Source organism: Symphalangus syndactylus, chromosome 4, assembly GCF_028878055.3.
Source record: "Symphalangus syndactylus isolate Jambi chromosome 4, NHGRI_mSymSyn1-v2.1_pri, whole genome shotgun sequence".
NCBI classification, from domain to species: domain Eukaryota; kingdom Metazoa; phylum Chordata; class Mammalia; order Primates; family Hylobatidae; genus Symphalangus; species Symphalangus syndactylus.
The window spans coordinates 43,494,540-43,515,857 of NC_072426.2; the positions used below are offsets into that span (position 1 = coordinate 43,494,540).

Below are 21,318 nucleotides of genomic sequence, written 5' to 3' on the forward strand. Positions count from 1 at the left end.
TATCTATCATTTAGTGTTGTTTAGTCAGACTGAAACAACTTAAAACCTTTAATGACGAAGATAATGAAAATGATAGGCTTGTAAGAAAAATACAATTTGTTCTTCTTTGGCAAATAAGGAATCATGTCTAAATAAGACAGAGGTCATGGCTTGATAGAGGGATGGCTGAACTTATAGTAGAAAAACACTAGGTTCTGCCAAATGGTAAGGGAAATGTTGAGTCACAGTGACACACACGTCCTAGGTTTGTTTCGTCAAAGTGACTTTTGGTTGTCATGATCTTACTTCCGGTGGAGATGAAATCTTACAGATGATCGCAGAGACATTCATTTTATGTTGGAAATTTATAAAATCATTTTCTTCTAGTTATGCTAATATTGAAAAAAGAGCAAGCAATGTTTCTGGAACTTTATTAATCTATGTATTTTTAAAATATAAAACATTGTCAATTGTAGGGAACAGGCTTCACTGGGATCTTTTAGGGAATATCTTCAGCTTGATGAAATAATTCCCGAATAACCATGTGGTCTGACAAGATCGAGAGTAATGAGGCCCATACTTTAGTACAGTCTTGAGTGGCCAGATGGTGCTGGGCATACCCCAACCAGAGATACATAAGTCTATGTTTTCAAAATTTCCCAGCAACATGAATTTCCCACTAAGATTCATTAAGGAAAACTAGAATGAAAACAAAAACGTTCCTTGTATAATATTCATTAGAAAGAAATGAAGAAGGCCGGGCGTGGTGGCTCACGCCTGTAATCCCAGCACTTTGGGAGGCTGAGGTAGGCAGATCATGAGGTCAGGAGTTTGAGACCAGCCTGGCCAACGTAGTGAAACCCCGTCTCTACCAAAAATACAAAAAAATTAGCCGGGCATGGTGGCATGCACCTGTCATCCCAGCTACTCAGGAGGCTGAGGCAGGAGAATTGCTTGAACCTGGGAGGCGGAGGTTGCAGTAAGCTGAGATTGCACCACTCTACTCCAGCCCAGGTGACAGTTCAAGACTCTGTCAGAAGGAAAGAGAGAGAGAGAGAAAGAGACAGAGAGAGAAAGAAAGGAAAGAAAGGAAGAGAAAGAAAGAAAATAATTCATCATGAAATTGTATAGAATACTAGCATTTATGTCATGACCTCATAGGTTTAGCTCATTGTTAGAAAAGGAAACCATAGAAAGAGACAAGGGAGAAACTGACAAACTAGGGTGTTTCCGAAAAAAGGCTCTTGGTATCGGGCTCAAGGGCTTGTGCCCACATCTGAGCGTGCAGGGAAATAGATGTCCCCCACTGGCTGCACATGTGAGTGACTGTGGCACAAGGCTGTGATGTGAAGAGTCGTGACACCATTTCCTCACACCTCCGTGCAATGCCAGATATGATTCGACAACATTCTTCCTGTCTTATAAAAAGTGTTTATCTAGCCCCTTGGTTTGGCTGATGAAATCAACTAGGCTTTTGGCTTGCTTTTACTGAGCATATTCAAAACCATTTCGGTTACTATAGTGGTTTGCTCGGGTTGCCATAACAAAGTACCATGGACTGAATGGCTTAAATAACAGAAATGTATTTCCTCACAGTTCTGGAGATGGGAGTCCAAGATCAAGGTGCTGGCAGGGTCGATCGCATTCTGAGGCCTCGCTCCTTGGCTTATAGATGGCGCCTTCTCCCTTGTCTGTCTGCACATGGCCTTTCCTCCATGCATCGGTGTCTTAATACCATCTTCTTAGAAGGTCACCAGGCATTGGATCAGGGCCACCCTAATGGCCTCATCTTAACTAACTATATCTGCAATGACCCTATTTCTGAACAATTTCACATTGTGAGATTCCATGGGTTAGAACTTCAACATATGAATTTGGTGGTGGTATATTTTTATTATAAGTCAAACCCAAGTAAAGATGTGGGGTAAGATTGTGTCTACCAAGCACAAAGAAATGGAAATTTGGGGATGTGTGGGTAACTCTGGAGAGCACAGATGACTAATCTATTTAATGTAGAACTCCAGGGGATTTGATGAGGCCTGTGAATCTCACACTCTTATTGCCTCTCTTTTCCAATGATGCCCATAAAGAAAAAAAAATGGAATATCCACGAACAGGTGCAGCCAAGGTGGCCAGGCCTGCCATGTGTCTACTGTATACTGTCTCCTAGCTCACAGGAATGATATTGATCCACTTACTGTGCTGCTCTTTGTAAAGTGATTTCACATCCATTCTCTGGTAATCATCATCACATTCCCTGTGAAGAGGAATTAGCACCAATTATAGAGGAGAAAACTGGATCTGACATTTCTCATCTCATTTGCTCTATACATCAACCTCTTGCAAAAAATGTGTGAGTCTTGCCCAAGAGCCATTACAACTAACTAACGGCCGAACTGGTCATCTGATTTCAAGGCCAGAATTAACCTTTTACTGCAGCTCATGGATCAGAGGTTTTCTTTATTTAAACAAACAAACAAAATATCCTTTGACTGTAGCCCTTGCTATAACGTTTCCCACTGAGCTGAGGGAGAAATTGAAAGTAAACTTAGGAGCTTTTTATAGCTTGTCAAACCATGCAAGAGTGGGGGGAAGCTTATCCATCTTGTGGAATTGATAGACCAGGAGGAAGTAACTCCGGCTTAGATAATGCTACCATTCTGAATAAATCAAATGGTCTTCTTTTCCCCTTCACGGTAGTTGCTGCTTAAGTTTCTCTAACATGCCTGCAGTAAGTTTCCATTAAGAATAGGAAATTAGGCTTGGTACAGTGGCTCATGTCTGTCGTCTTATCACTTTGGGAGACCGAGGAGGGTGGATCACTTGAGGTCAGGAGTTCAAGACCAGCCTGGCCAACATGGTGAAACCCCCATCTCTACTAAAAATACAAAAATTAGCCAGGCATGGTGGCGTGCACCTGTAATCCCAGCTACTCGAGAGGCTGAGGCAGGAGAATCACTTGAACCTGGAGGGTGGAAGTTGCAGTGAGCCAAGATCATGGCCGGGCGCGGTGGCTCACTCTTGTAATCCCAGCACTTTCGGAGGCCGAGGCGGGCGGATCACGAGGTCAGGAGATCGAGACCACGGTGAAACCCCGTCTCCACTAAAAATACAAAAAATTAGCCGAGCTTGGTGGCGGGCGCCTGTAGTCCCAGCTACTCGGAGAGGCTGAGGCAGGAGAATGGCGTGAACCTGGGAGGCGGAGCTTGCAGTGAGCCGAGATTGCGCCACTGCACTCCAGCCTGGGCGACAGAGCAAGACTCCGTCTCAAAAAAAAAAGATCATGCCACTGCACTCCAGCCTGGGCAATAGACTGAGACTCCGTCTCAAAAAAAAAAAAAAAAAAGAAAAAGAAAAAGAAAAGACAAGGAAAAAAAAGAAATTAGTATATTGTGACTATGTTGAGGGAAAGGTTAGTACCATACTATAAAAAAGGTATGGACTACTGGAGAAAGTTGTTTGCTTTGGTAACATTTACTTATAGAAAGTATTTTGGTAAAGCAGGACTCAGGGTGGTGGGGGAGGTGGGCAGTGAGGCATAGGATTCAAATAAAAACCATTCTTTCCCTTGGAATCCACTACACAATTAACCAACAAATCCCATAAGTGGGCCTTTTAGGAAGATAACATTTCTGTCCATGAGCATACCCACTATAATCACAAGATATTTATCTCAAGCAAGATAGAGTCAAGATACTCTCACAACCTCAGGGGCTGGAACTATAAATTTTAACATCCTGCCAACACCCTAGAATAGCTATGTCAAGAATTTAGTGTCTGTAACTTGTTCTTTATTTTAAAGTACATTTAACGTCACTGGCCCCAAATTAGATAGGCTTTTGGAGAGGGAGCCCTTCTACTTTTGATTTCTTTATAAAACTTTAAAATAGTTTTGTTGAGATAGTGTTCACATACCATACAATTCACCCATTAAAAGTGTTCAATTCAATGATTAGGCCAGGTGTAGTGGCTCATGCCTGTAATCCCAGCACTTTGGGAGGCCAAGGTGGGTGGATCACCTGAGGCCAAGAGTTTGAGACTAGCCTGGCCAACGTGGCGAGAACTTGTCTCTACTAAAAATACAGAAATTAACTGGGCATGGTGGTGTGCACCTGTAATTCCAGCTACTTGGGAGGCTGAGGCAGGAGAATCACTTGAACCTGGGAGGCAGAGGTTGCAGTGAGCTGAGATCGCACCACTGTACTCCAGCCTGGATGACGGAGCAAGTCTCTGTCTCCAAAAATTAAAAAAAAAAAGTGTTTAATGTTTTTTAGTATATTCACAGAGTCATGCAACCGTCACTATAATCGCTTCTAGAACATTTTCATGATCCCCAAAAAGAAAGCCTTCGTTATGAATTTTAATTAGCTAAGATTCTGAACTCTGGGGAAATTTTGTATTCTAGAAATATTTTTTACTAATATGCTACAGTTGTATTTGTCATGCTGGTGAAAAGATGTGGTCTTTCACCTGGATGCTTTCTCATTAAGCATTATTTTTCTGTTTAGCTTCCTATGTAAGCAAACATTTTTTCAGCTTGATACTCAGTGCGTCAGCGGCTTGCAGAAGAGACTGCCTAGGCTTGCTCTGTCCAATAGGGTAGCCACAAGTCACTGTGGCTACTGAACACTTGAAATGTGGCAAGGCCAAATTGGGACATGCTGTGCATGCAAAATATACAAGATTTGGAAGCCTTAGTATGAAGAAAAGAATTCAAAATATCCCATTAATAACTTTGATATTGATGATATGTTAAAGGACAATATTTGAATATATTAGGTTAAATAAAATGTATTAAAATTAATTTCACCTGTTTCTTTTTACTTTTAAAAATATGGCCGCTAGAACATTTAAAACTATGCGGTTTGCTTTGTGTTTCTATTGGACAGAGCTGGTCTAGACAGTATAAGGTGTGAAGACACCGCCCTCTGCTGGAGAAGATGCTGGATTTTTATTTCACCTACAGGAAGAGACGTCTAATTAGCAATTAGACGCCAAACTAATGCAGCCTCAGGAAAGAATCAAAAGAGAAAGAGTGAAACCAGGCCAGGCGCGATGGCTCACGCCTATAATCCCAGCACTTTGGGAGGCCAAGGCGAGCGGATCACGAGGTCAGGAGATCGAGACCATCCTGGCTAACCCCGTCTCTACTAAAAATACAAAAAATTAGCCGGGCATGATGGCGCGCGCCTATAATTCCAGCTACTCGGGAGGCTACTCGGGAGGCTGAGGCAAGAGAATAGCTTAAACCCAGGTGGCGGAGGATGCAGTGAGCTGAGATACGCCACAGCACTCCAGACTGGGCAACAGAGCCAGACTCTATCTCAAAATAAAGAAAAGTAAAAAAAGAAAGTCCATAAATTGAGACTCTAGAGATACTAAATGGTAGAATGGGAATTTGAATTTAAATTTATAAGATGTCAGAGATCATAGGTCATTGTCATCCTCCTCCTTTTCATGAGCGGAACTAGCAATGAAGAGCTCTGTGTGCTAGGTACTACTCTGAGAAGCTAACATTTGTATCTCATTATTAGCTCTATTACTGCCCCATCCTACAGATGAGAAAATTGAGGCACAGGGAGTTTAAGTTGGCCAAGATCACACAGCCAGTAAGGGGCAGACGTTGAAAGGTCATTTTGCCTGCCTTATCCCCAGCCTCCAGGCAGTGGCAGAGCTAACTCATTTTGGACAAACAGCTCTCCCAGACCAGACATTGTAAGCTATACTCAGCAATCATAGGAAAGATTATGATAGAATAATATATAGTTACAAAGAAAAGAAAGAAAATCCTATGGGAGAATATTTACTGTTTTCTATATTAAAGTGTTTAATGTTTATGTTTTTAGAGGAATATTGTTTATTATAGCAATTTAGAAGACAAATGAGAAAAAAATCACCAGATTCTACCACCAGTTATTTTTGTGTATTTCCTTCCATTTTTCCCTCATGTCTGTTTATATAATTGAAACTATTATTCACACAAAGAGGTATTCTGATTTTCTTAGTTATTTTTATTTATTTTTAATTTTGTAAATTAACTTTTTTCTTCTGAGACAGTCTCGCTCTGTCACCCAGGCTGAAGTGCAGCCGTGCAGTCTTGGCTCACTGTGACCTCCCAGGCTCAAGCAATCCTCCTGCCTCAGCCTCCTAAGTAGCTGGGACTACAGATGCGTGCTACCACATCCAGCTAATTTTTAAAATCTTTTTTTTTTTTTTTTTGGTAGAAATGGGAGTCTCTCTATGTTGCTCAGCCTGTATTGAACCCTTGGGCTCAAGTGATCCTCCCACCTCAGTCTCCCAAAGTGCTGGGATTTCAGGCATGAGCTACCACACCCAGCCTAATTTTTATTTTTATTTTATTAAAAAAAAAAGTTTTTGCCCTACCCGCCTCTCACCCTCTCACTCCTTCTTAAGTATAGGTTTTTCTACAATGCCACATCGTCTTTTCCATAAAAAGCACTTTTGGCCAGGCGTGGTGGCTCACGCCTGTAATCCCAGCACTTTGGGAGACCGAGGCAGGTGGATCACCTGAGGTCAGGAGTTCGAGACCAGCCTGGCCAACATGGTGAAACTCCGTCCCTACTAAAAATACAACAATTAGCCAGATGTGATCGTGGGCACCTGTCATCCCAGCTACTCAGGAGGCTGAGGCAGGAGAATCGCTTGAACCTGGGAGGCAGAGGTTGCAGTGAGCCCAGATTGTGCCACTGCACCCCAGCCAGGGCAACAGAGCGAGACTCCATCTCAAAAAAAAAAAAGTACTTTTCTTCATTTGGTTAGTATTCTCTTATGAGTTGATGCCTTGTAATTTATCTAAGTGTTTTCCATTATTTTGTGGTGAGCTTTAAAACTACGCTTCCGCCTTTCAAGAATCTTAGACATGCTCCTTCTTGCTAGGTAATTACTAGCTGCACTCATTAGAATAAAGCATATGCTTGGAGTGGGGAGGAGATGAACTTTTTGAAGGGCAGTGAAGTATTTCTCACCACCAGGCCTTTGTCTTTGCTAAACTGAGGAAGGAAGATTTTATTTCATTAGCTAATAAGAACCTCCCATATAGGCCGGGCATGGTGGCTCACGCCTGTAATCCTCACATTTTCAGAGACCGAGTTGGGGGGATTGCCTGAGCTCAGGAGTTTGAGACCAGCTTGGGCAACATGGCGAAACCCCATCTCTACTAAAAATATAAAAAATTAGCTGGGCTTGGTGGTGAGTACCTGTAATCCCAGTTACTCCGGAGGGTGAGGCAGAAAAATTGCTTGAACCCGGGAGGTGGAAGTTGCCATGAGCCGAGATCGTGACAGTGCATTCCAGCCTGGGCGACACAGCAAGACTCTCTCTCAAAATAAAATAAAATAAAATAAAATAAAATAAACAAATAAATAAATCCCCTATATAACCTCATAACATCAGATTTGGAGCCTTTCCCATAGAAATGAAATTCAGAAGAAGCTGAGACTCAGATATTGCAAGCTGCCTGGCGCTCTGTGAATAGAGGAGACTTGTTCTTGTGAAATCTGAGTGGAAAGACACAGGACAAATTGTTATCTACTTTTCATTCCTAAGGATACTGTATGGCCCTAAAACACAAGAACTAGAATTCTGTGATACCACGGGTACTACACAGTGTGTTCCTTCCCCTTTCTGAACCTGATTTGACTCATCTCTATGAAAAGATGTGGGCTTTGGGGTCAGATGTGGGTTGGAATCCTAGCACCTGTGTGGCTGCAATTTTCTTTTGTGTAAAATTGAGATAATAGTACAAAAGTAACAACAGTTAATATTATCAAGGGTTTACTGTGTGCCTGGCACTATGTTAAATTCTTTAAGTGTATTTTCTTGTTTAATTTTTGTGATAGGCTTATGACACTATTAGTATCTTCATATTACAGTGAGGGTTCAGAGAAGTTAAGATTTCATAACTCGGCCGGGCGCGGTGGCTCACGCTTGTAATCCCAGCACTTTGGGAGGCCGAGGCGGGCGGATCACAAGGTCAGGAGATCGAGACCATGGTGAAACCCCGTCTCTACTAAAAATACAAAAAAAAAATTAGCCGGGCGTGGTGGGGGGCGCCTATAGTCCCAGCTACTCGGAGAGGCTGAGGCAGGAGAATGGCGTGAACCCAGGAGGCGGAGCTTGCAGTGAGCCGAGATTGCGCCGCTGCACTCCAGCCTGGGTGACAGAGCGAGATTCCGTCTCAAAAAAAAAAGATTTCATAACTAGTCAGCAAAGCTGGGACTTCACTCCAGGCAGCTGATTCCAAAGCCTATTCTAACTTTAAACTGCTACTTTTTGGAGTGTTGTAAGAAGGACAATTTATATAAAAGGTTGGCACATAGTGGGTACTGCTGTTATATGAATGGGCATAAAATCTGTCTACATTTTGCCTTTTACCAAATTTAGAATCTATTTAGTTAAAACCTTCTTAGGGCAGGCTGGGTGCAGTTGCTCATGCCTCTAATCTCAGCACACTGGGAGGCCAAGGCAGGAGGATTGCTTGAGCCCAGGCGTTTGAGACCAGCCTGGGCACATAGTGAGACCCCCATCTCTCCAAAAAACAAACAAACAAACAAACAAAAACAAAACAAAACAAAACTAGTTGGGTGTGGTGGTGCGCCTGTATTCCCAGCTACTCTAGAGGCTGGGGTGGGAGAATGGCTTGAGCCCAGGAGTTCAAGGTTGCAGTGAGCTATGATCACAGTAATGCACTCCAGCTTGGACAGCAGAGTGAGACCCTGTCTCGAAAAAATTAAAAATAAAAACTTCTTAGGACAGAGTGATTAGAAGCTGTGTAGTAGATACTTAGTAACAATGTGGGTTCCTTGGGCAGGTTATCCTATGCAGAGAGCCAGGTACCAATGGGTGCGCTGCAATCCAGACAGTAATTCTGCAAACTGCCTCGAAGAAAAAGGACCAATGTTCGAACTACTTCCAGGTGAATCCAACAAGATCTCCCGTCTGAGGACTGACCTTTTTCCGTAAGTGAACTTTTCTCTATTTATTTATTTATTTATTTATTTGAGACAGAGTTTCACTTTTCTTGCCCAGGCTGGAGTGCAATGGCACGATCTCAGCTCACTGCAACCTCCGCCTCCTAGGTTCAAGCGATTCTCCTGCTTCAGCCTCTCAAGCAGCTGGGATTTCAGGTGCCTGCCACCATGCCCAGCTAATTTTTTGTGTGTGTGTGTGAAGGAGTCTCGCTCTGTCGCTCAGGCTGGAGTGCAGTGGCGCAATCTCGGCTCACTGCAAGCTCCACCTCCTGGGTTCACACCATTCTCCCGCCTCAGCCTCCCAAGTAGCTGGGACTACAGGCACCCGCCACCACGCCCGGCTAATTTTTTTGTATTTTTAGTAGAGATGGGGTTTCACCTTATTAGCCAGGATAGTCTCGATCTCCTGACCTAGTGATCCGCCTGCCTTGAACTCCCAAAATGCTGGGATTACAGGCGTGAGCCACCGTGCCTGGCCTAATTTTTTGTATTATTAGTAGAGATGGGGGTTTCATCATCTTGGCCAGGCTGGTCTCGAACTCCTGACCTCAGGTGATCCACCCACCTTGGCCTCCCAAAGTGTTGGGATTACAAGCATGAGCCACTGTGCCTGGCCTTTTCTCTAATTTTAAAGTGTCTGTAATTTCACAACCTCTTGGCACAGATGTGGGAGTGTTTTTCTTCAAGCTGTCCAGAGTGTTTTGCTTCGAGCTCTTGCTTTGGTAGTTTGGCTGTTACTCTGCAGTACATGGTAAAACTGTACTGTATATACTGGCATATGACATGTGCGAGTATACATGATTCATGTATGTTTTTGAAAGATTTTTTTGTGGATGGTAGAGAGGAGCATTGAGGACTTTTCATCAATAGGTATTGAAAATGATTGAACATTGTTTTATTTGTGTGAACAGAACACGCTATATATTAAAATCCAATAATTAACTGAATGGATAAGCAAAATGTGGCATAAGCATACAAAGGAATATTATTGGGTCATAAAAAGAATGAAGTACTGATACATGCTACAACATAGATAAACCTTGGAAACATTATGCAGAGTGAAGAAAGGCCAGACACAAAAAGCCACATATTGTATGATTCCATTTAGATGAAATGTCCAGAATAGGCAAATCCCTAGAGGCAGAAAGTAGATTAGTGGGTTCCAGGGGCTGGGGAAAGGGAGGAATAAGGAGTGACTGCTAATGGGTATGAGGGTTTTTTTTTGGAGGAGGTGATTAAAATGTTCTTCTGCCAGGTGCAGTGGCTCATGCCTGTAATCCCAGGACTTTGGGAGGCCGAGGCGGGAGGATTGTTTGAGCCCGGGAGTTCGAGGCCAGCCTGGGCAACATAGTGAGACCCTATCTCTACTTCAAATACATTTTTTTATATTAAAAAAAGTTCTTCAATTAGATGGTAATTATTTTTAAAAATGGCCAGGTGCAGAGGCTCATGCCTGTAATCCCAGCACCTTGGGAGGCTGAGGTGGGAGGATCCCTTGAACCCAGGAGGTTTGGGACCAGCCTGGGCCATGCAGCAAGACCCTGTCTCTACAAAAAATACAAAAATTAGCCAGGCATGGTGATGTGCACCTGTGGTTCCAGCTACTCGGGAGGCTGAGGTGGGAGAATCTCTTGAGCCTAGGTTGAGCCTGCAGTGAACCCTATTTATGCCATTGCACTCCAGCCTGGGCAACAGAATGAGACCCTGCCTCAAAAAAAAAAAAAAAAATTAGGGAAAGGAAGAATAATTGGCCAAGACTTGTAAAACAAAAATCAAATCTCTTCTTTTGATCAGATAAAACTTGCTTTAAACTTGCAAAAAAGACCTGATATAAATTCATAAGTAACAAAAAATTGAATTATATTAGAAACCATTAATTCAACGAATAGTAAAGCTATGTAGGATGTAGCAAAATATATATATTAAGAAAAAGATTATCATAAAAGTTTTAATCTCCGGGCTCAAGCCCAGAAAATCACTCTCCTCAAAGCCAGGTTAATCATCATGCTTCAAACCAGGTACATTTCATATCACTTTGGGATCCTGGCGACTTTCTCTCTTTTTTTTTTTTTTTTTTGACAGGGTGTCCTCTGTCACCCAGGGTGGAGTGCAGTGGTGTGATCATAGCCCACAGCAGCCTTGAACTCCTCAAGTGATCTTCCTGCCTCAGCCTCCCGAGTAGCTGGGATCACAGGCACACAGCACCACGCCCATCTAATTAAAAAAAATTTTTTTTGTAGAGACAGGGGTCTCTGTACGTTTCCCAGGCTGGTCATGTACTCCTAAGCTCAAGCAGTCCTCCCACCTCAGCCTCCCAAAGTGCTGGAATTACAGGCATGAGCCACCATTCCCAGTGCTGGTGGCTTTCTCCATCACTGGTATTCACGGCATTAGTGATGACATCATTACAGTCTTCAATATGCAGCTTTGTAGTCCTACTCCTGCGTTCTTACTTTAAGGCCTCAGCATTAAGTTTGAATGTAATATTACAGCATCCTCCATTACTTTAAGTCATTGATTTCAATAGTAATTCATTTAAATCTAAAATGTTAGGCTGCAGTGGCTTATGCCTGTAATGCCCCCAGTTTGGGAGACTGAGGTGGGAGAATCACTTGAGGCCAAGAATTTGAGACCAGCCTGCGCAACATGGCAAGACTCCGTCTCTATTTAAAAATTGGTGGCCAGGCACCGTGGCTCACGCCTGTAATCCCAACACTTTGGGAGGCCGAGGCAGATTGCTTGAGGTCAGGAGTTCAAGACCAGCCTGGCCAACATGGCGGAAACTCATTTCTACTAAAAATACAAAAATTAGCTGGGCATGGTGGCACGCCTGTAATCCCAGCTATTGAGAGGCCGAGGCAGGCAGATAGGGAGGCCAAGCCAGGCAGATTGCTTTGAGACCAGCCTGGGTAACATGGACAAACCCTGTCTCTACAGAAAAATACAAAAATTAGCCAAGCATGGAGAAATTTCGTCTCTACAGAAAAATACAAAAACTAGCCATGCATGCCTGTGGTCCAGCTACTCAGAAGGCTGAGGTGGGAGGATTGCTTGATCCTGAGAAGTCAAGGCTTAAGTGAGCCGTGGTGTGGCACTGCACTCCAGCCAGGGTGACAGAGTAAAACTCTGTCTCAAAATAAATAAACACATTTAAAATAAATAAATACAATTACAACTAAAATTTAAAAATAAAACAAAATGTTAAGAGAATAACTCAAATTCTCCAAAAGAACTCTGCACACCATTCCTCCTCTCCTTAAATCTCTATTTTCGGCCGGGCGCGGTGGCTCACGCTTGTAATCCCAGCACTTTGGGAGGCTGAGGCGGGCGGATCACGAGGTCAGGAGATCGAGATCACGGTGAAACCCCGTCTCTACTAAAAATACAAAAAAATTAGCCGGGCGTGGTGGCGGGCGCCCGTAGTCCCAGCTACTCGGAGAGGCTGAGGCAGGAGAATGGCGTGAACCCGGGAGGCGGAGCTTGCAGTGAGCCGAGATTACGCCACTGCACTCCAGCCTGGGAGACAGAGCAAGACTCTGTCTCAAAAAAAAAAAAAAAAATCTCTATTTTCCTTCCCCAAAGCCGGTAACTTTGCTTCTCACCCTGACCCTGTGCTTTCCTTCCCGTCATTGCGAAAGAACGGTCCTTGCTTCTGTGCCAATCCCAAACCCTTTTGCCCTCAGATCTTCCTGTCCTTCCCTGGCCCTGCTCTGTACTGGCTGTGGGATGGGGGTGGAACTGACCCCTGGGGTCTGCATTTCTCAGGCTCCCAGGGCGGTGGCTGACTTTGGCCAATGGGAGGCAAGGAAGGGAGACTGAGAGCTTGGGAGTAATGGAGAGAGGTATGTTTCTTCTCCTTACTCCCTGCCTTGGGTGGCACCTTGGGCAGGACTCTGTTTGGCCTATGGCCTCAGCTCCCACCAGATGCCTGTAGTCCCTGGGCTCAGGAAATAGACAACCTCCTTCCACTATCGCTGTAGCCCAAGGAGGGAAGTATTTTCTTTCTTTCTTTCTTCCTTTCTTTCTTTCTTTCTTCTTTCTTTCTTTCTTTCTCTTTCTTTCTTTTTCTTTCTTCTTTCTTTCTTTCTCTTTCTCTGTCTCTCTCTCTCTTTCTTTTTCTTTCTTTCTTTCCTTTCTTTTTTTTTTTTCAGAGTCTCACTCTTGTTGCCCGGGCTGGAGTGCAGTGGTGCGATCTTAGCTCACTGCCACCTCTGCCTCCCGGGTTCAAGTGATTCTCCTGCCTCAGCCTCCAGGGCATGCCACTATTCCCAGCTAATTTTTGTATTTTTGGTAGAGACAGGGTTTTGCCGTGTTGACCAGGCTGGTCTTGAACTTCTGACCTCAAATGACCTGCCTGCCTCGGCCTCCCAAAGTGCTGGGATTACAGGCATGAGCCACTGCGCCTGGCCAAGGGAAATATTTTCTTGCTATTGCTAATCTCTGGGTTACCTCGCTATCCCCCATGTGGCTTCACTTCTCCTCAATCACCTGTATGAGGAATTCCCTCTGTGTTAAATATCTGGAGAAGTTTCCTGATTGGACCCTGGCTGTTGCAGCTTCCAAGGTGACCTCTCTTTGTGGCCCGTATCCTTTTCCCATGCATCTTCTCCAGGACTTCCATTCTGCAGTTATCTCTCTGAACCCAGTGTCTTCTTCCCATCAGTATAGCGGTGGACTTTAGTATCCCCTATGTTTAGGCAACATCTCTCCTTTGACTCTGCGTCCTCTCCAGCAGTTGCCCTTCTCTGCTCTTCTTCACAATAACACCTCCTGAAAGGGCCACCCATGCCTGCCCGCTCCTTTCCTCACCGCCCCCCCCCCCCGCACCCCGTGGCTGGACTTCTGTTCCTACACTCCACCTTTGTTGACAAAGTCACTGATTACTTCTCTATTTTCAGCTTACTTGACCCTTAATTGCCTTCAAAAATGGCTGACTGGGCCATGCATGTAATCCCAGCACTTCAGGAGGCCACGGCAGGAAGATCACTTGAGCCCATGAGTTTAAGACCAGCCTGCCTGGGCAACATAGTGAGACCCTATCTACAAAAAATAGAAAAATTAGCCGGGTGTGGTGACTTAATGCCTGTGGTCCCGGCTAAAGGAAGCAGAGGTGGGAGGACGGCTTGAGTCCAGGAGGGTGAGACTGCAGTGAGCCATGATCGCGCCACTGCACTCCAGCCTGCACAACAGAAGGAGGCCCTTTCTTTAAAACAAAATGGTTGACCACCCCTTCTTTGAAATGCTTTTTTCTCGGGGCTGCCATGCCCTGCCTTATCCTGTTTCTTCCTACTTCTCTGGTTGTGCTTTTTCCTCTGCTCAATATTTAACACGTTGGTATGACCCTGGCTCTGGCCTGGGCCCCCTTCTCTATCTACATGTTTTCTCTCGACTACCTCCATCGGTTGCATGGGTTTAACTACCAAATCTGTGTTTCCAGCTCTGACACCCCAGGCTAAAGTAGCCACCTGGTCACTCCCTATTACATTAGTCAATTTCATTTCTCTGTACCACCTATGATTTTCCTGATTTATTTATTCACTTTTTATTGTCTGTCTTCCCCAGTAAAATAAAAACTTCTTGAGAAGGGGCTTCATCGGTCTGCCTCTGTTCTATCCCAGGCCCTCAAAACAAGGACCAGATGTTCAACAAATATTTATCGAATGCATACATGAATTAAAACTCTAATTGGTTGTATGCTGGTGGTTTATTATTTTCATGGAGGAAGTGACTTGTAGGCTGTGACACTCAGTTTTTGTCTCTGATGCTTTGTTGCCCTGTTCTGTCACTGAGGGCTGTCGTCATTGCTCTGGCCATTTTGTGCTCTTTGAATTTCTAATCATCACACTCAACCCAGAAGGCAGCCTTACCTTTCAGCACTCTTCAGCTGAATGAATGCAAGTTGGAGGCAGGGTAATTTTTTGATAGGAAATTGAATGTTTATATGCTGGTATATATAAAGCTTAGCTTTTTACAAAGAATTTCTCAAAAGTGAGCTTTGTTGAAGCACTGTAAATTATTAGAACTTTTATGGAAATTTCAATTTAGGAAAAAATGTCATCTGTCTGGGCTGACTTAGTTGTTAGTTGTTTGTCCTTTCTTTTTTTTGGTGGAGGGTATGGAGTTTTGCTCTTGTAACCCAGGCTGGAGTGCAGTGGCGCGATCTCGGCTCACTGCAACCTCCGCCTCCTGGGTTCAAGCGATTCTCTCACCTCAGCCTCCCAAGTAGCTGGGATTACAGGCGTGCACCACCATGCCTGGCTAATTTTTGTATTTTTAGTAGAGAAGGGGTTGCACTATGTTGGTCAGGCTGGTTTTGAACTCCTGACCTCAAGTGATCACCCACCTTGGCCTTCCAAAGTGCTTGGATTACAGACATGAGCCACCACACCCGGCCAAGAGGACTTCTTTTAAAAATGATTTCTTGGGCTGGGTGCGGTGGCCCACACCTGTAATCCCAGCACTTTGGGAAGCTGAGGTGGGTGGTTCACAAGGTCAGGAGTTTGAGACCAGCCTGGCCAATATGGTGAAACTCCATCTCTACTAAAAATACAAAAATTAGCCAGGCATGGTGGCGCACCCCTATTGTCCCAGCTACTTGGGGGGCTGAGGCAGGAGGATCACTTGAACTCGGGAGGTGGAGATTGTAGTGAGTTGAGATGGCACCACTGCACTCCAGCCTGGGCGACAGAGCAAGACTGCCTCCAAAAATAAAAATTAAATAAAAATAAAAATGATTTCTTAAGTAAATTTCAAATATAGAATGTATATGCTAGGGATAACAAAATTAACACTGTTTATTCGAGTCTGCAATAGGTAAACGTGGAGCTGATAGGTGCAATAATTATAGGCAAACACATAGGAACATTTGACCTGTTTTTTTGTTGGTTTTAAAGCATTGAATAATTGGGAAGCTTTTAAATCTCTTAATTTGAGCAACTAGATGGCTGTATTTATCTCCTTATCTTAAAAAAACTATTATAATTATCTTTCCCACATATCAAACTCTACTGGTTTTTTTTTTTTCCCATTTTTCTTTCATACTTCAGAAAGACAAGAATCCAGGACTTGAATCGTATCTTCCCGCTTTCTGAGGACTATTCTGGATCAGGCTCCGGCTCCGGCTCTGGATCAGGATCTGGGAGTGGCTTCCTAACTGAAATGGAACAGGATTACCAACTAGTAGATGAAAGTGATGCTTTCCATGACAACCTTAGGTCTCTTGACAGGAATCTGCCCTCAGACAGCCAGGACTTGGGTCAACATGGATTAGAAGAGGATTTTATGTTATAAAAGAGGATTTTCCCACCTTGACACCAGGCAATGTAGTTAGCATATTTTGTGTAGCAAGGTTAAATGATTAATCTTGGGACAAAGAATTTTATAGAAATTTTTAAACATCTGAAAAAGAAGCTTAAGTTTTATCATCCTTTTTTTCTCATGAATTCTTAAAGGATTATGCTTTAATGCTGTTATCTATCTTACTGTTCTTGAAAATATCTGCATTTTTTGGTATCATGTTCAACCAACATCATTATGAAATTAATTAAGATTCCCATGGCCATAAAATGGCTTTAAAGAATATATTTTTTTAAAAAAATAGCTTGAGAAGCAAATTGGCAGGTAATATTTCATACCTAAATTAAGAATCTGACTTGGATTGTGAATTATAGATATGCCCCTTTTCTTATAAAAACAAAACAAAAAAATAATAAAACGCAGTGAATTTGTAGAGTGGGGGTATTTGACATATTTTACAGTGTGGAGTGTACTATATACTATTACCTTTGAATGTGTTTGCAGAGCTAGTGGACGTGTTTGTCTACAAGTATGATTGCTGTTACATAACACCCCAAATTAACTCCCAAATTAAAGCACAGTTGTGCTCTCAATACTTCATACTGCTTTACCTTTTTTTCCTGGATATCTATGTATTTTCAAATGTTACTATATATTAAAGCAGAAATATAACCAAAGGTTAAGCTGTCTCGCATCTGTTGTTCTAAACCCAGGAAATAGTTATTTTTGCCCAGACGCTTCTCTAGAAGTCTTATCAACGAAACAACTTTAAATATTCTACAGTAAACACAAATTTTGTAACCAGAATCAAATCATACTAACTAGCAAATGAAGAAAGCAATGATGCCTTAGCAAGAGGGTTATATATCTCAAAGCACTTCCTCACCTGAAAGATAGTTCCATCTCTGTTCCCCTTAGTTCTGAAAAGCCCCCTTGCATCACCATCCTGGATTCTGTTCTGCACTGTCCAGATCCCAGCTTCAGCACTGAGTACTTACTCAAATTAATCTCCTGTGGACAGAGCCACCTTGCCCAAGGTCATGAACTCAGAAGAGTGATACAGATTCAAAACTCCCCACAGGGTCAGCTCAGGTTTTGCTGGGACTACTTTGTAGCTCAATTTCTTCTTTACCCAGTTTTACTTCCTTCCTTCCGCTCATAGGTGTCTATCCTGAGAGTGCTGCCTTAGAAATTTTCTGCTAGTTTCCACCTCAGAATTTGCTTCTTGGAGAACACAATTTGTGACAGGTTGTGCCAGGAGGGATAGGAAATGAATGCTAAGATGGGATTTGGGAGCTAGATTGCCTGCTGCCTGGCTGGCAATGAGGACTCCATCCTTGGCCACAGATGAGCACAGGCACAAGATAGCAGTGCAATTGTTAAAACTTTCACTGGTGATGAACCGAGATGGTATACCAGCGGAAGGGAGTGCACCAGGGTGTGATGTACTAGGCGTCTGAGAAATGTTGGCAAGTAGTAATAATAAAGACAGTGGTATTGGTTGGCTATTACTGGACTTAATTAATGCTTTTGAAAAAGACAATGAAAGGCTAAGGATGATTAATTAAAGGCTAAATGTGAAAACCACTGGGCCTCCTTGGCAGCATATTAAGAAATTCTCTTCTGTAATAGAAGGACTCAAAAAGCTGAGGACCAGGCCCAGGACTTATGAGAATAGCAGATGGCTGGGCGTGGTGGCTCACGCCTGCAATCCCAATGCTTTGGAGGGCTGAGGCAGCTGGATCACCTGAGGTCAGGAGTTTGAGATCAGCCTGGCCAACATGGTGAAACTCTGTCTCTACTAAAAATACAAAAATTAGCCAGGCGTGGTGGCAGCCATCTATAATCCCAGCTACTTGGGAGGCTGAAGCAGGAGAATTGCTTGAACCTGGGAAGTTCAAACCTGGGAGGTTGCAGTGAGCCGAAATCATGTCACTGCAATCCAGCCTGGGTGACAGAGGGAGACTCCATCTCAAAAAAAAAGAAAAAAAAAAGCAGAGTTCCAAGAATATTAAATTGTCAGCTTAGCCCAGTCTGTTATGCAAGCTCAGAGTCCTTACTGGGGAAAAATGGGACCCTGAGAGATGGAGACATCTGGGCTGATACATTCAAGTTTGAAATCCTCAGATTCCTTTGAACCTCTGAATCTACAGAAGAGTCCCATGCTTTAAGGACCAATGCTGGCCAGGTGTGGTGGCTCATGCTTGTAATCCCAGCACTTTGGGAGGCTGAGGCAGGCAGATCACTTGAGGTCAGGAGTTCAAGACCAGCCTGGCCAACATAGTGAAACCCTGTCTCTACTAAAAATACAAAAATTAGCTGGTTGTGGTGGCGAGCACCTGTAATCCTACTCGGCAGGCTGAGGTATGAGAATCACTTGAACCTGGGAGGTGGAGTTTGCAATGAGCCGAGATTACGCCACTGCACTCCAGCCTAGGTGACAGAGCGAGACTGTCTCAAAAAAAAAAAAAAGACAGCAATCAAAAAACAAAAAGCTAATGCTTTCCTGTTGAAGACAATCAAGAGGCCTCTACCCTTAAAGACAACACTCACCCTCCTTCAAGATCTGTCCCCACCTCCCTTCCTAGACAGCAGATAAATATCAAAGTTAAGTCAACAGGGAAGTTTTGGGCTTGCTCAGGAGGAAAGGTAAAATACTCTGAAAGTTCTGTAGAATTTAGCTAACGTGGACCTTAAAAGCTGAGAGGGTGTCTATAAGACTTAACTCTGGAAGTCCTTGGTCCAGAGACAGAGATAGAACACAAAGTTGGATAAGGGAGTGTTTAGCAATGTGAGTGTACCCTCCTGGGATACAGGTTTTAATGCCCTGGCAAGAACCCTGGGAGAAGGTGTTGAGACTCTGCTAAAATGGCTCTTAGACACTTAGAGAAAACCCACACTTAAGTGAAGTGGAAATACTGGAATTGTCATGCCAGGCAGTGGAAAAAGGGGTCAACAGGATTAAGGAAATGCATGTGATAGAATGAACGGACTATGTAAGCCTTGCAAACCCACCAGATGACTGTCTTGCAGGAAGGCCAAAGCAATAAAGAATAGCCTGGTGAGAGCAATCAGCACCTCTGAGCCATCTGCAGTGGCTCTCCTCTGAAGGGCAGGGCTGATGTTGTTACATAACTGGTCTTATTGATAGCAGTGGGAATAATGGGAACCAAAATAATAAAGGCCAGGTGGTAGTGCTCAACCATCAGAAGCCAAGAGGTGCAGTTACCTTTTTTTTTTTATTTTTGGAAACACAGTCTCACTCTGTTGCCCAGGCTGGAGTGCAGTGGCGCAATCTCAGCTCACTGCAACCTCCGCCGCCCGGGTTCAAGCAATTCTCCTGCCTCAGCCTCCTGAGTAGCTTGGACTACAGGCACACACTGCCACACCTGGCTAATTTTTTTTTTTTTTTTTTTGTATTTTAGTAGAGATGGGGTTTCACTGTGTTGCCCAGGCTGGTGTCGAACTCCTGAGCTCAGGCAATTTGCCTGCCTTGGACTCCCAAAGTGCTAGGATTACAGGCATGAGCCACCGTGCTCAGCCAAGAAGCCAAGAGGTGTGGTTATCTTAATGAGCAACAAGGTCAGAGATGTATCCAGGGGAGCCTGATGGGCACTGAGATAGGAGACGGCATCTCTAGAGGCAATGTAGTTGCACAGCCAGCAAAAGTATTGCTCAATCTATTGTATTAAGCAGGGTTTGCCAGAGAGACAGAACCACTAGGGCATCTATGTAGATATATGAGAGGAGGTTTATTAGGGCAATTGGCTCATGTGATGGTGGAGGCCATCTGCAAGCTGGAGAACCAAGGAAGCTGGTAGCATAGCTCAGTCCAAGTCCAAAGGCCTTGGACCAGGGATCCAGGGATGTGGCAGATCTTCCCCACTTGGTCTACCAACTCACACTGTAATCTCCTGAGGAAATAACTTCACAGATACACCCAGAAATAATGCTTTACCTGCTATCTAGGTATCCCTTAATCCAGTGAAGTTGACACCTAAAATTAATCACCACATTATTCAACCAGAAAGATCAACATGGTCAGGAGGCATAGGGCAATTGCATCAGTAAAAAAGCACTATGGTGGCTGGGCGTGGTGGCTCACGCCTGTAGTCCCAGCACTTTGGGAGGCCAATGTGGGTGGATCACGAGATCAGGAGTTCAAGACCAGCCTGACCAACATGGTGAAACCCCCATGTCTACTAAAAATACAAAAATTAGCTGGGTATGGTGGCACGTGCCTGTAATCCCAGCTACTCAGGAGGCTGAGGCAGGAGAATCACTTGAACCTGGGAGGTGGAGGTTGCAATGAGCCGAGATCACGCCATTGCACTGCACCCTGGGCAACAGAGTGAGACTCTGTCTCCAAAAAAAATAAAAACACGATAGCTTTAACCAGTTTTCTTATCTGAGTCAGTTTTCAGATCTGGAACCCACTGACTAAGAGAGAAACTAGTTCCTCTGGAAAAAGAACCCCGTGAGATTGCGGCAAGTATATGTAGTGATGATTCCTCTAACGCTTAGTCGAAGGGATCTATGGGCATTTTCTCAGGTACCATATATTGGGGAAAAGGGGGATATTCAAACATTTCAGGAACAGTCAGTCACAGGATCTGAGTTGATTTTGAAACAGAGATCCAAAACATCACCCAAGACATCACCATGGCCTCCTTTTTAGTGGGGGCACACGGTGGAATCGTCACCCAGGTCTGGCTCACAGTGGCCATTTTTCCAGTATCTGAATGTACCATTAGAATGGACTTACTTGGTAGTTAGTACAACCTCCACACTGGTCTCTCGATCTGTGTGATAGAAGCTATTGTGATGGAAAAGACCAGGTGGAAACTTCTGAAGCCACCCCTCCCACCATCTACCAATAAATCAAAAACCATATTTCATCCTAAGGGGAATGTCAGTGATTAGCAGCACCTTTAAAAACAAAGAATGTGGCCGGGCACAGTGGCTCAGGCCTGTAATCCCAGCACTTTGGGAGGCCGAGGAAGGTGGATTACGAGGTCAGGAGTTCAAGACCAGCTTGGCCAAGATGGTGAAA

At 43.9% G+C, this 21,318-nt stretch overlaps 1 protein-coding gene across 3 annotated transcripts in view; it reads left to right on the forward strand.

Moving 5' to 3' along the window:
- SRGN (serglycin) overlaps positions 1 to 16,942 on the forward strand; it is a 48,480-nt gene extending 31,538 nt beyond the window's left edge. For all 3 annotated transcript variants that reach the window (XM_063637204.1, XM_063637203.1, XM_055274527.2), the window contains exons 4-5: positions 8,810 to 8,957; positions 16,016 to 16,942. In XM_063637204.1, the coding sequence (XP_063493274.1) occupies positions 8,810 to 8,957; positions 16,016 to 16,259 (392 nt within the window). In that variant the 3' untranslated portion in view covers positions 16,260 to 16,942. The remainder of the gene's footprint in view (positions 1 to 8,809; positions 8,958 to 16,015) is intronic.
- Positions 16,943 to 21,318: the final 4,376 nt, after the last annotated feature.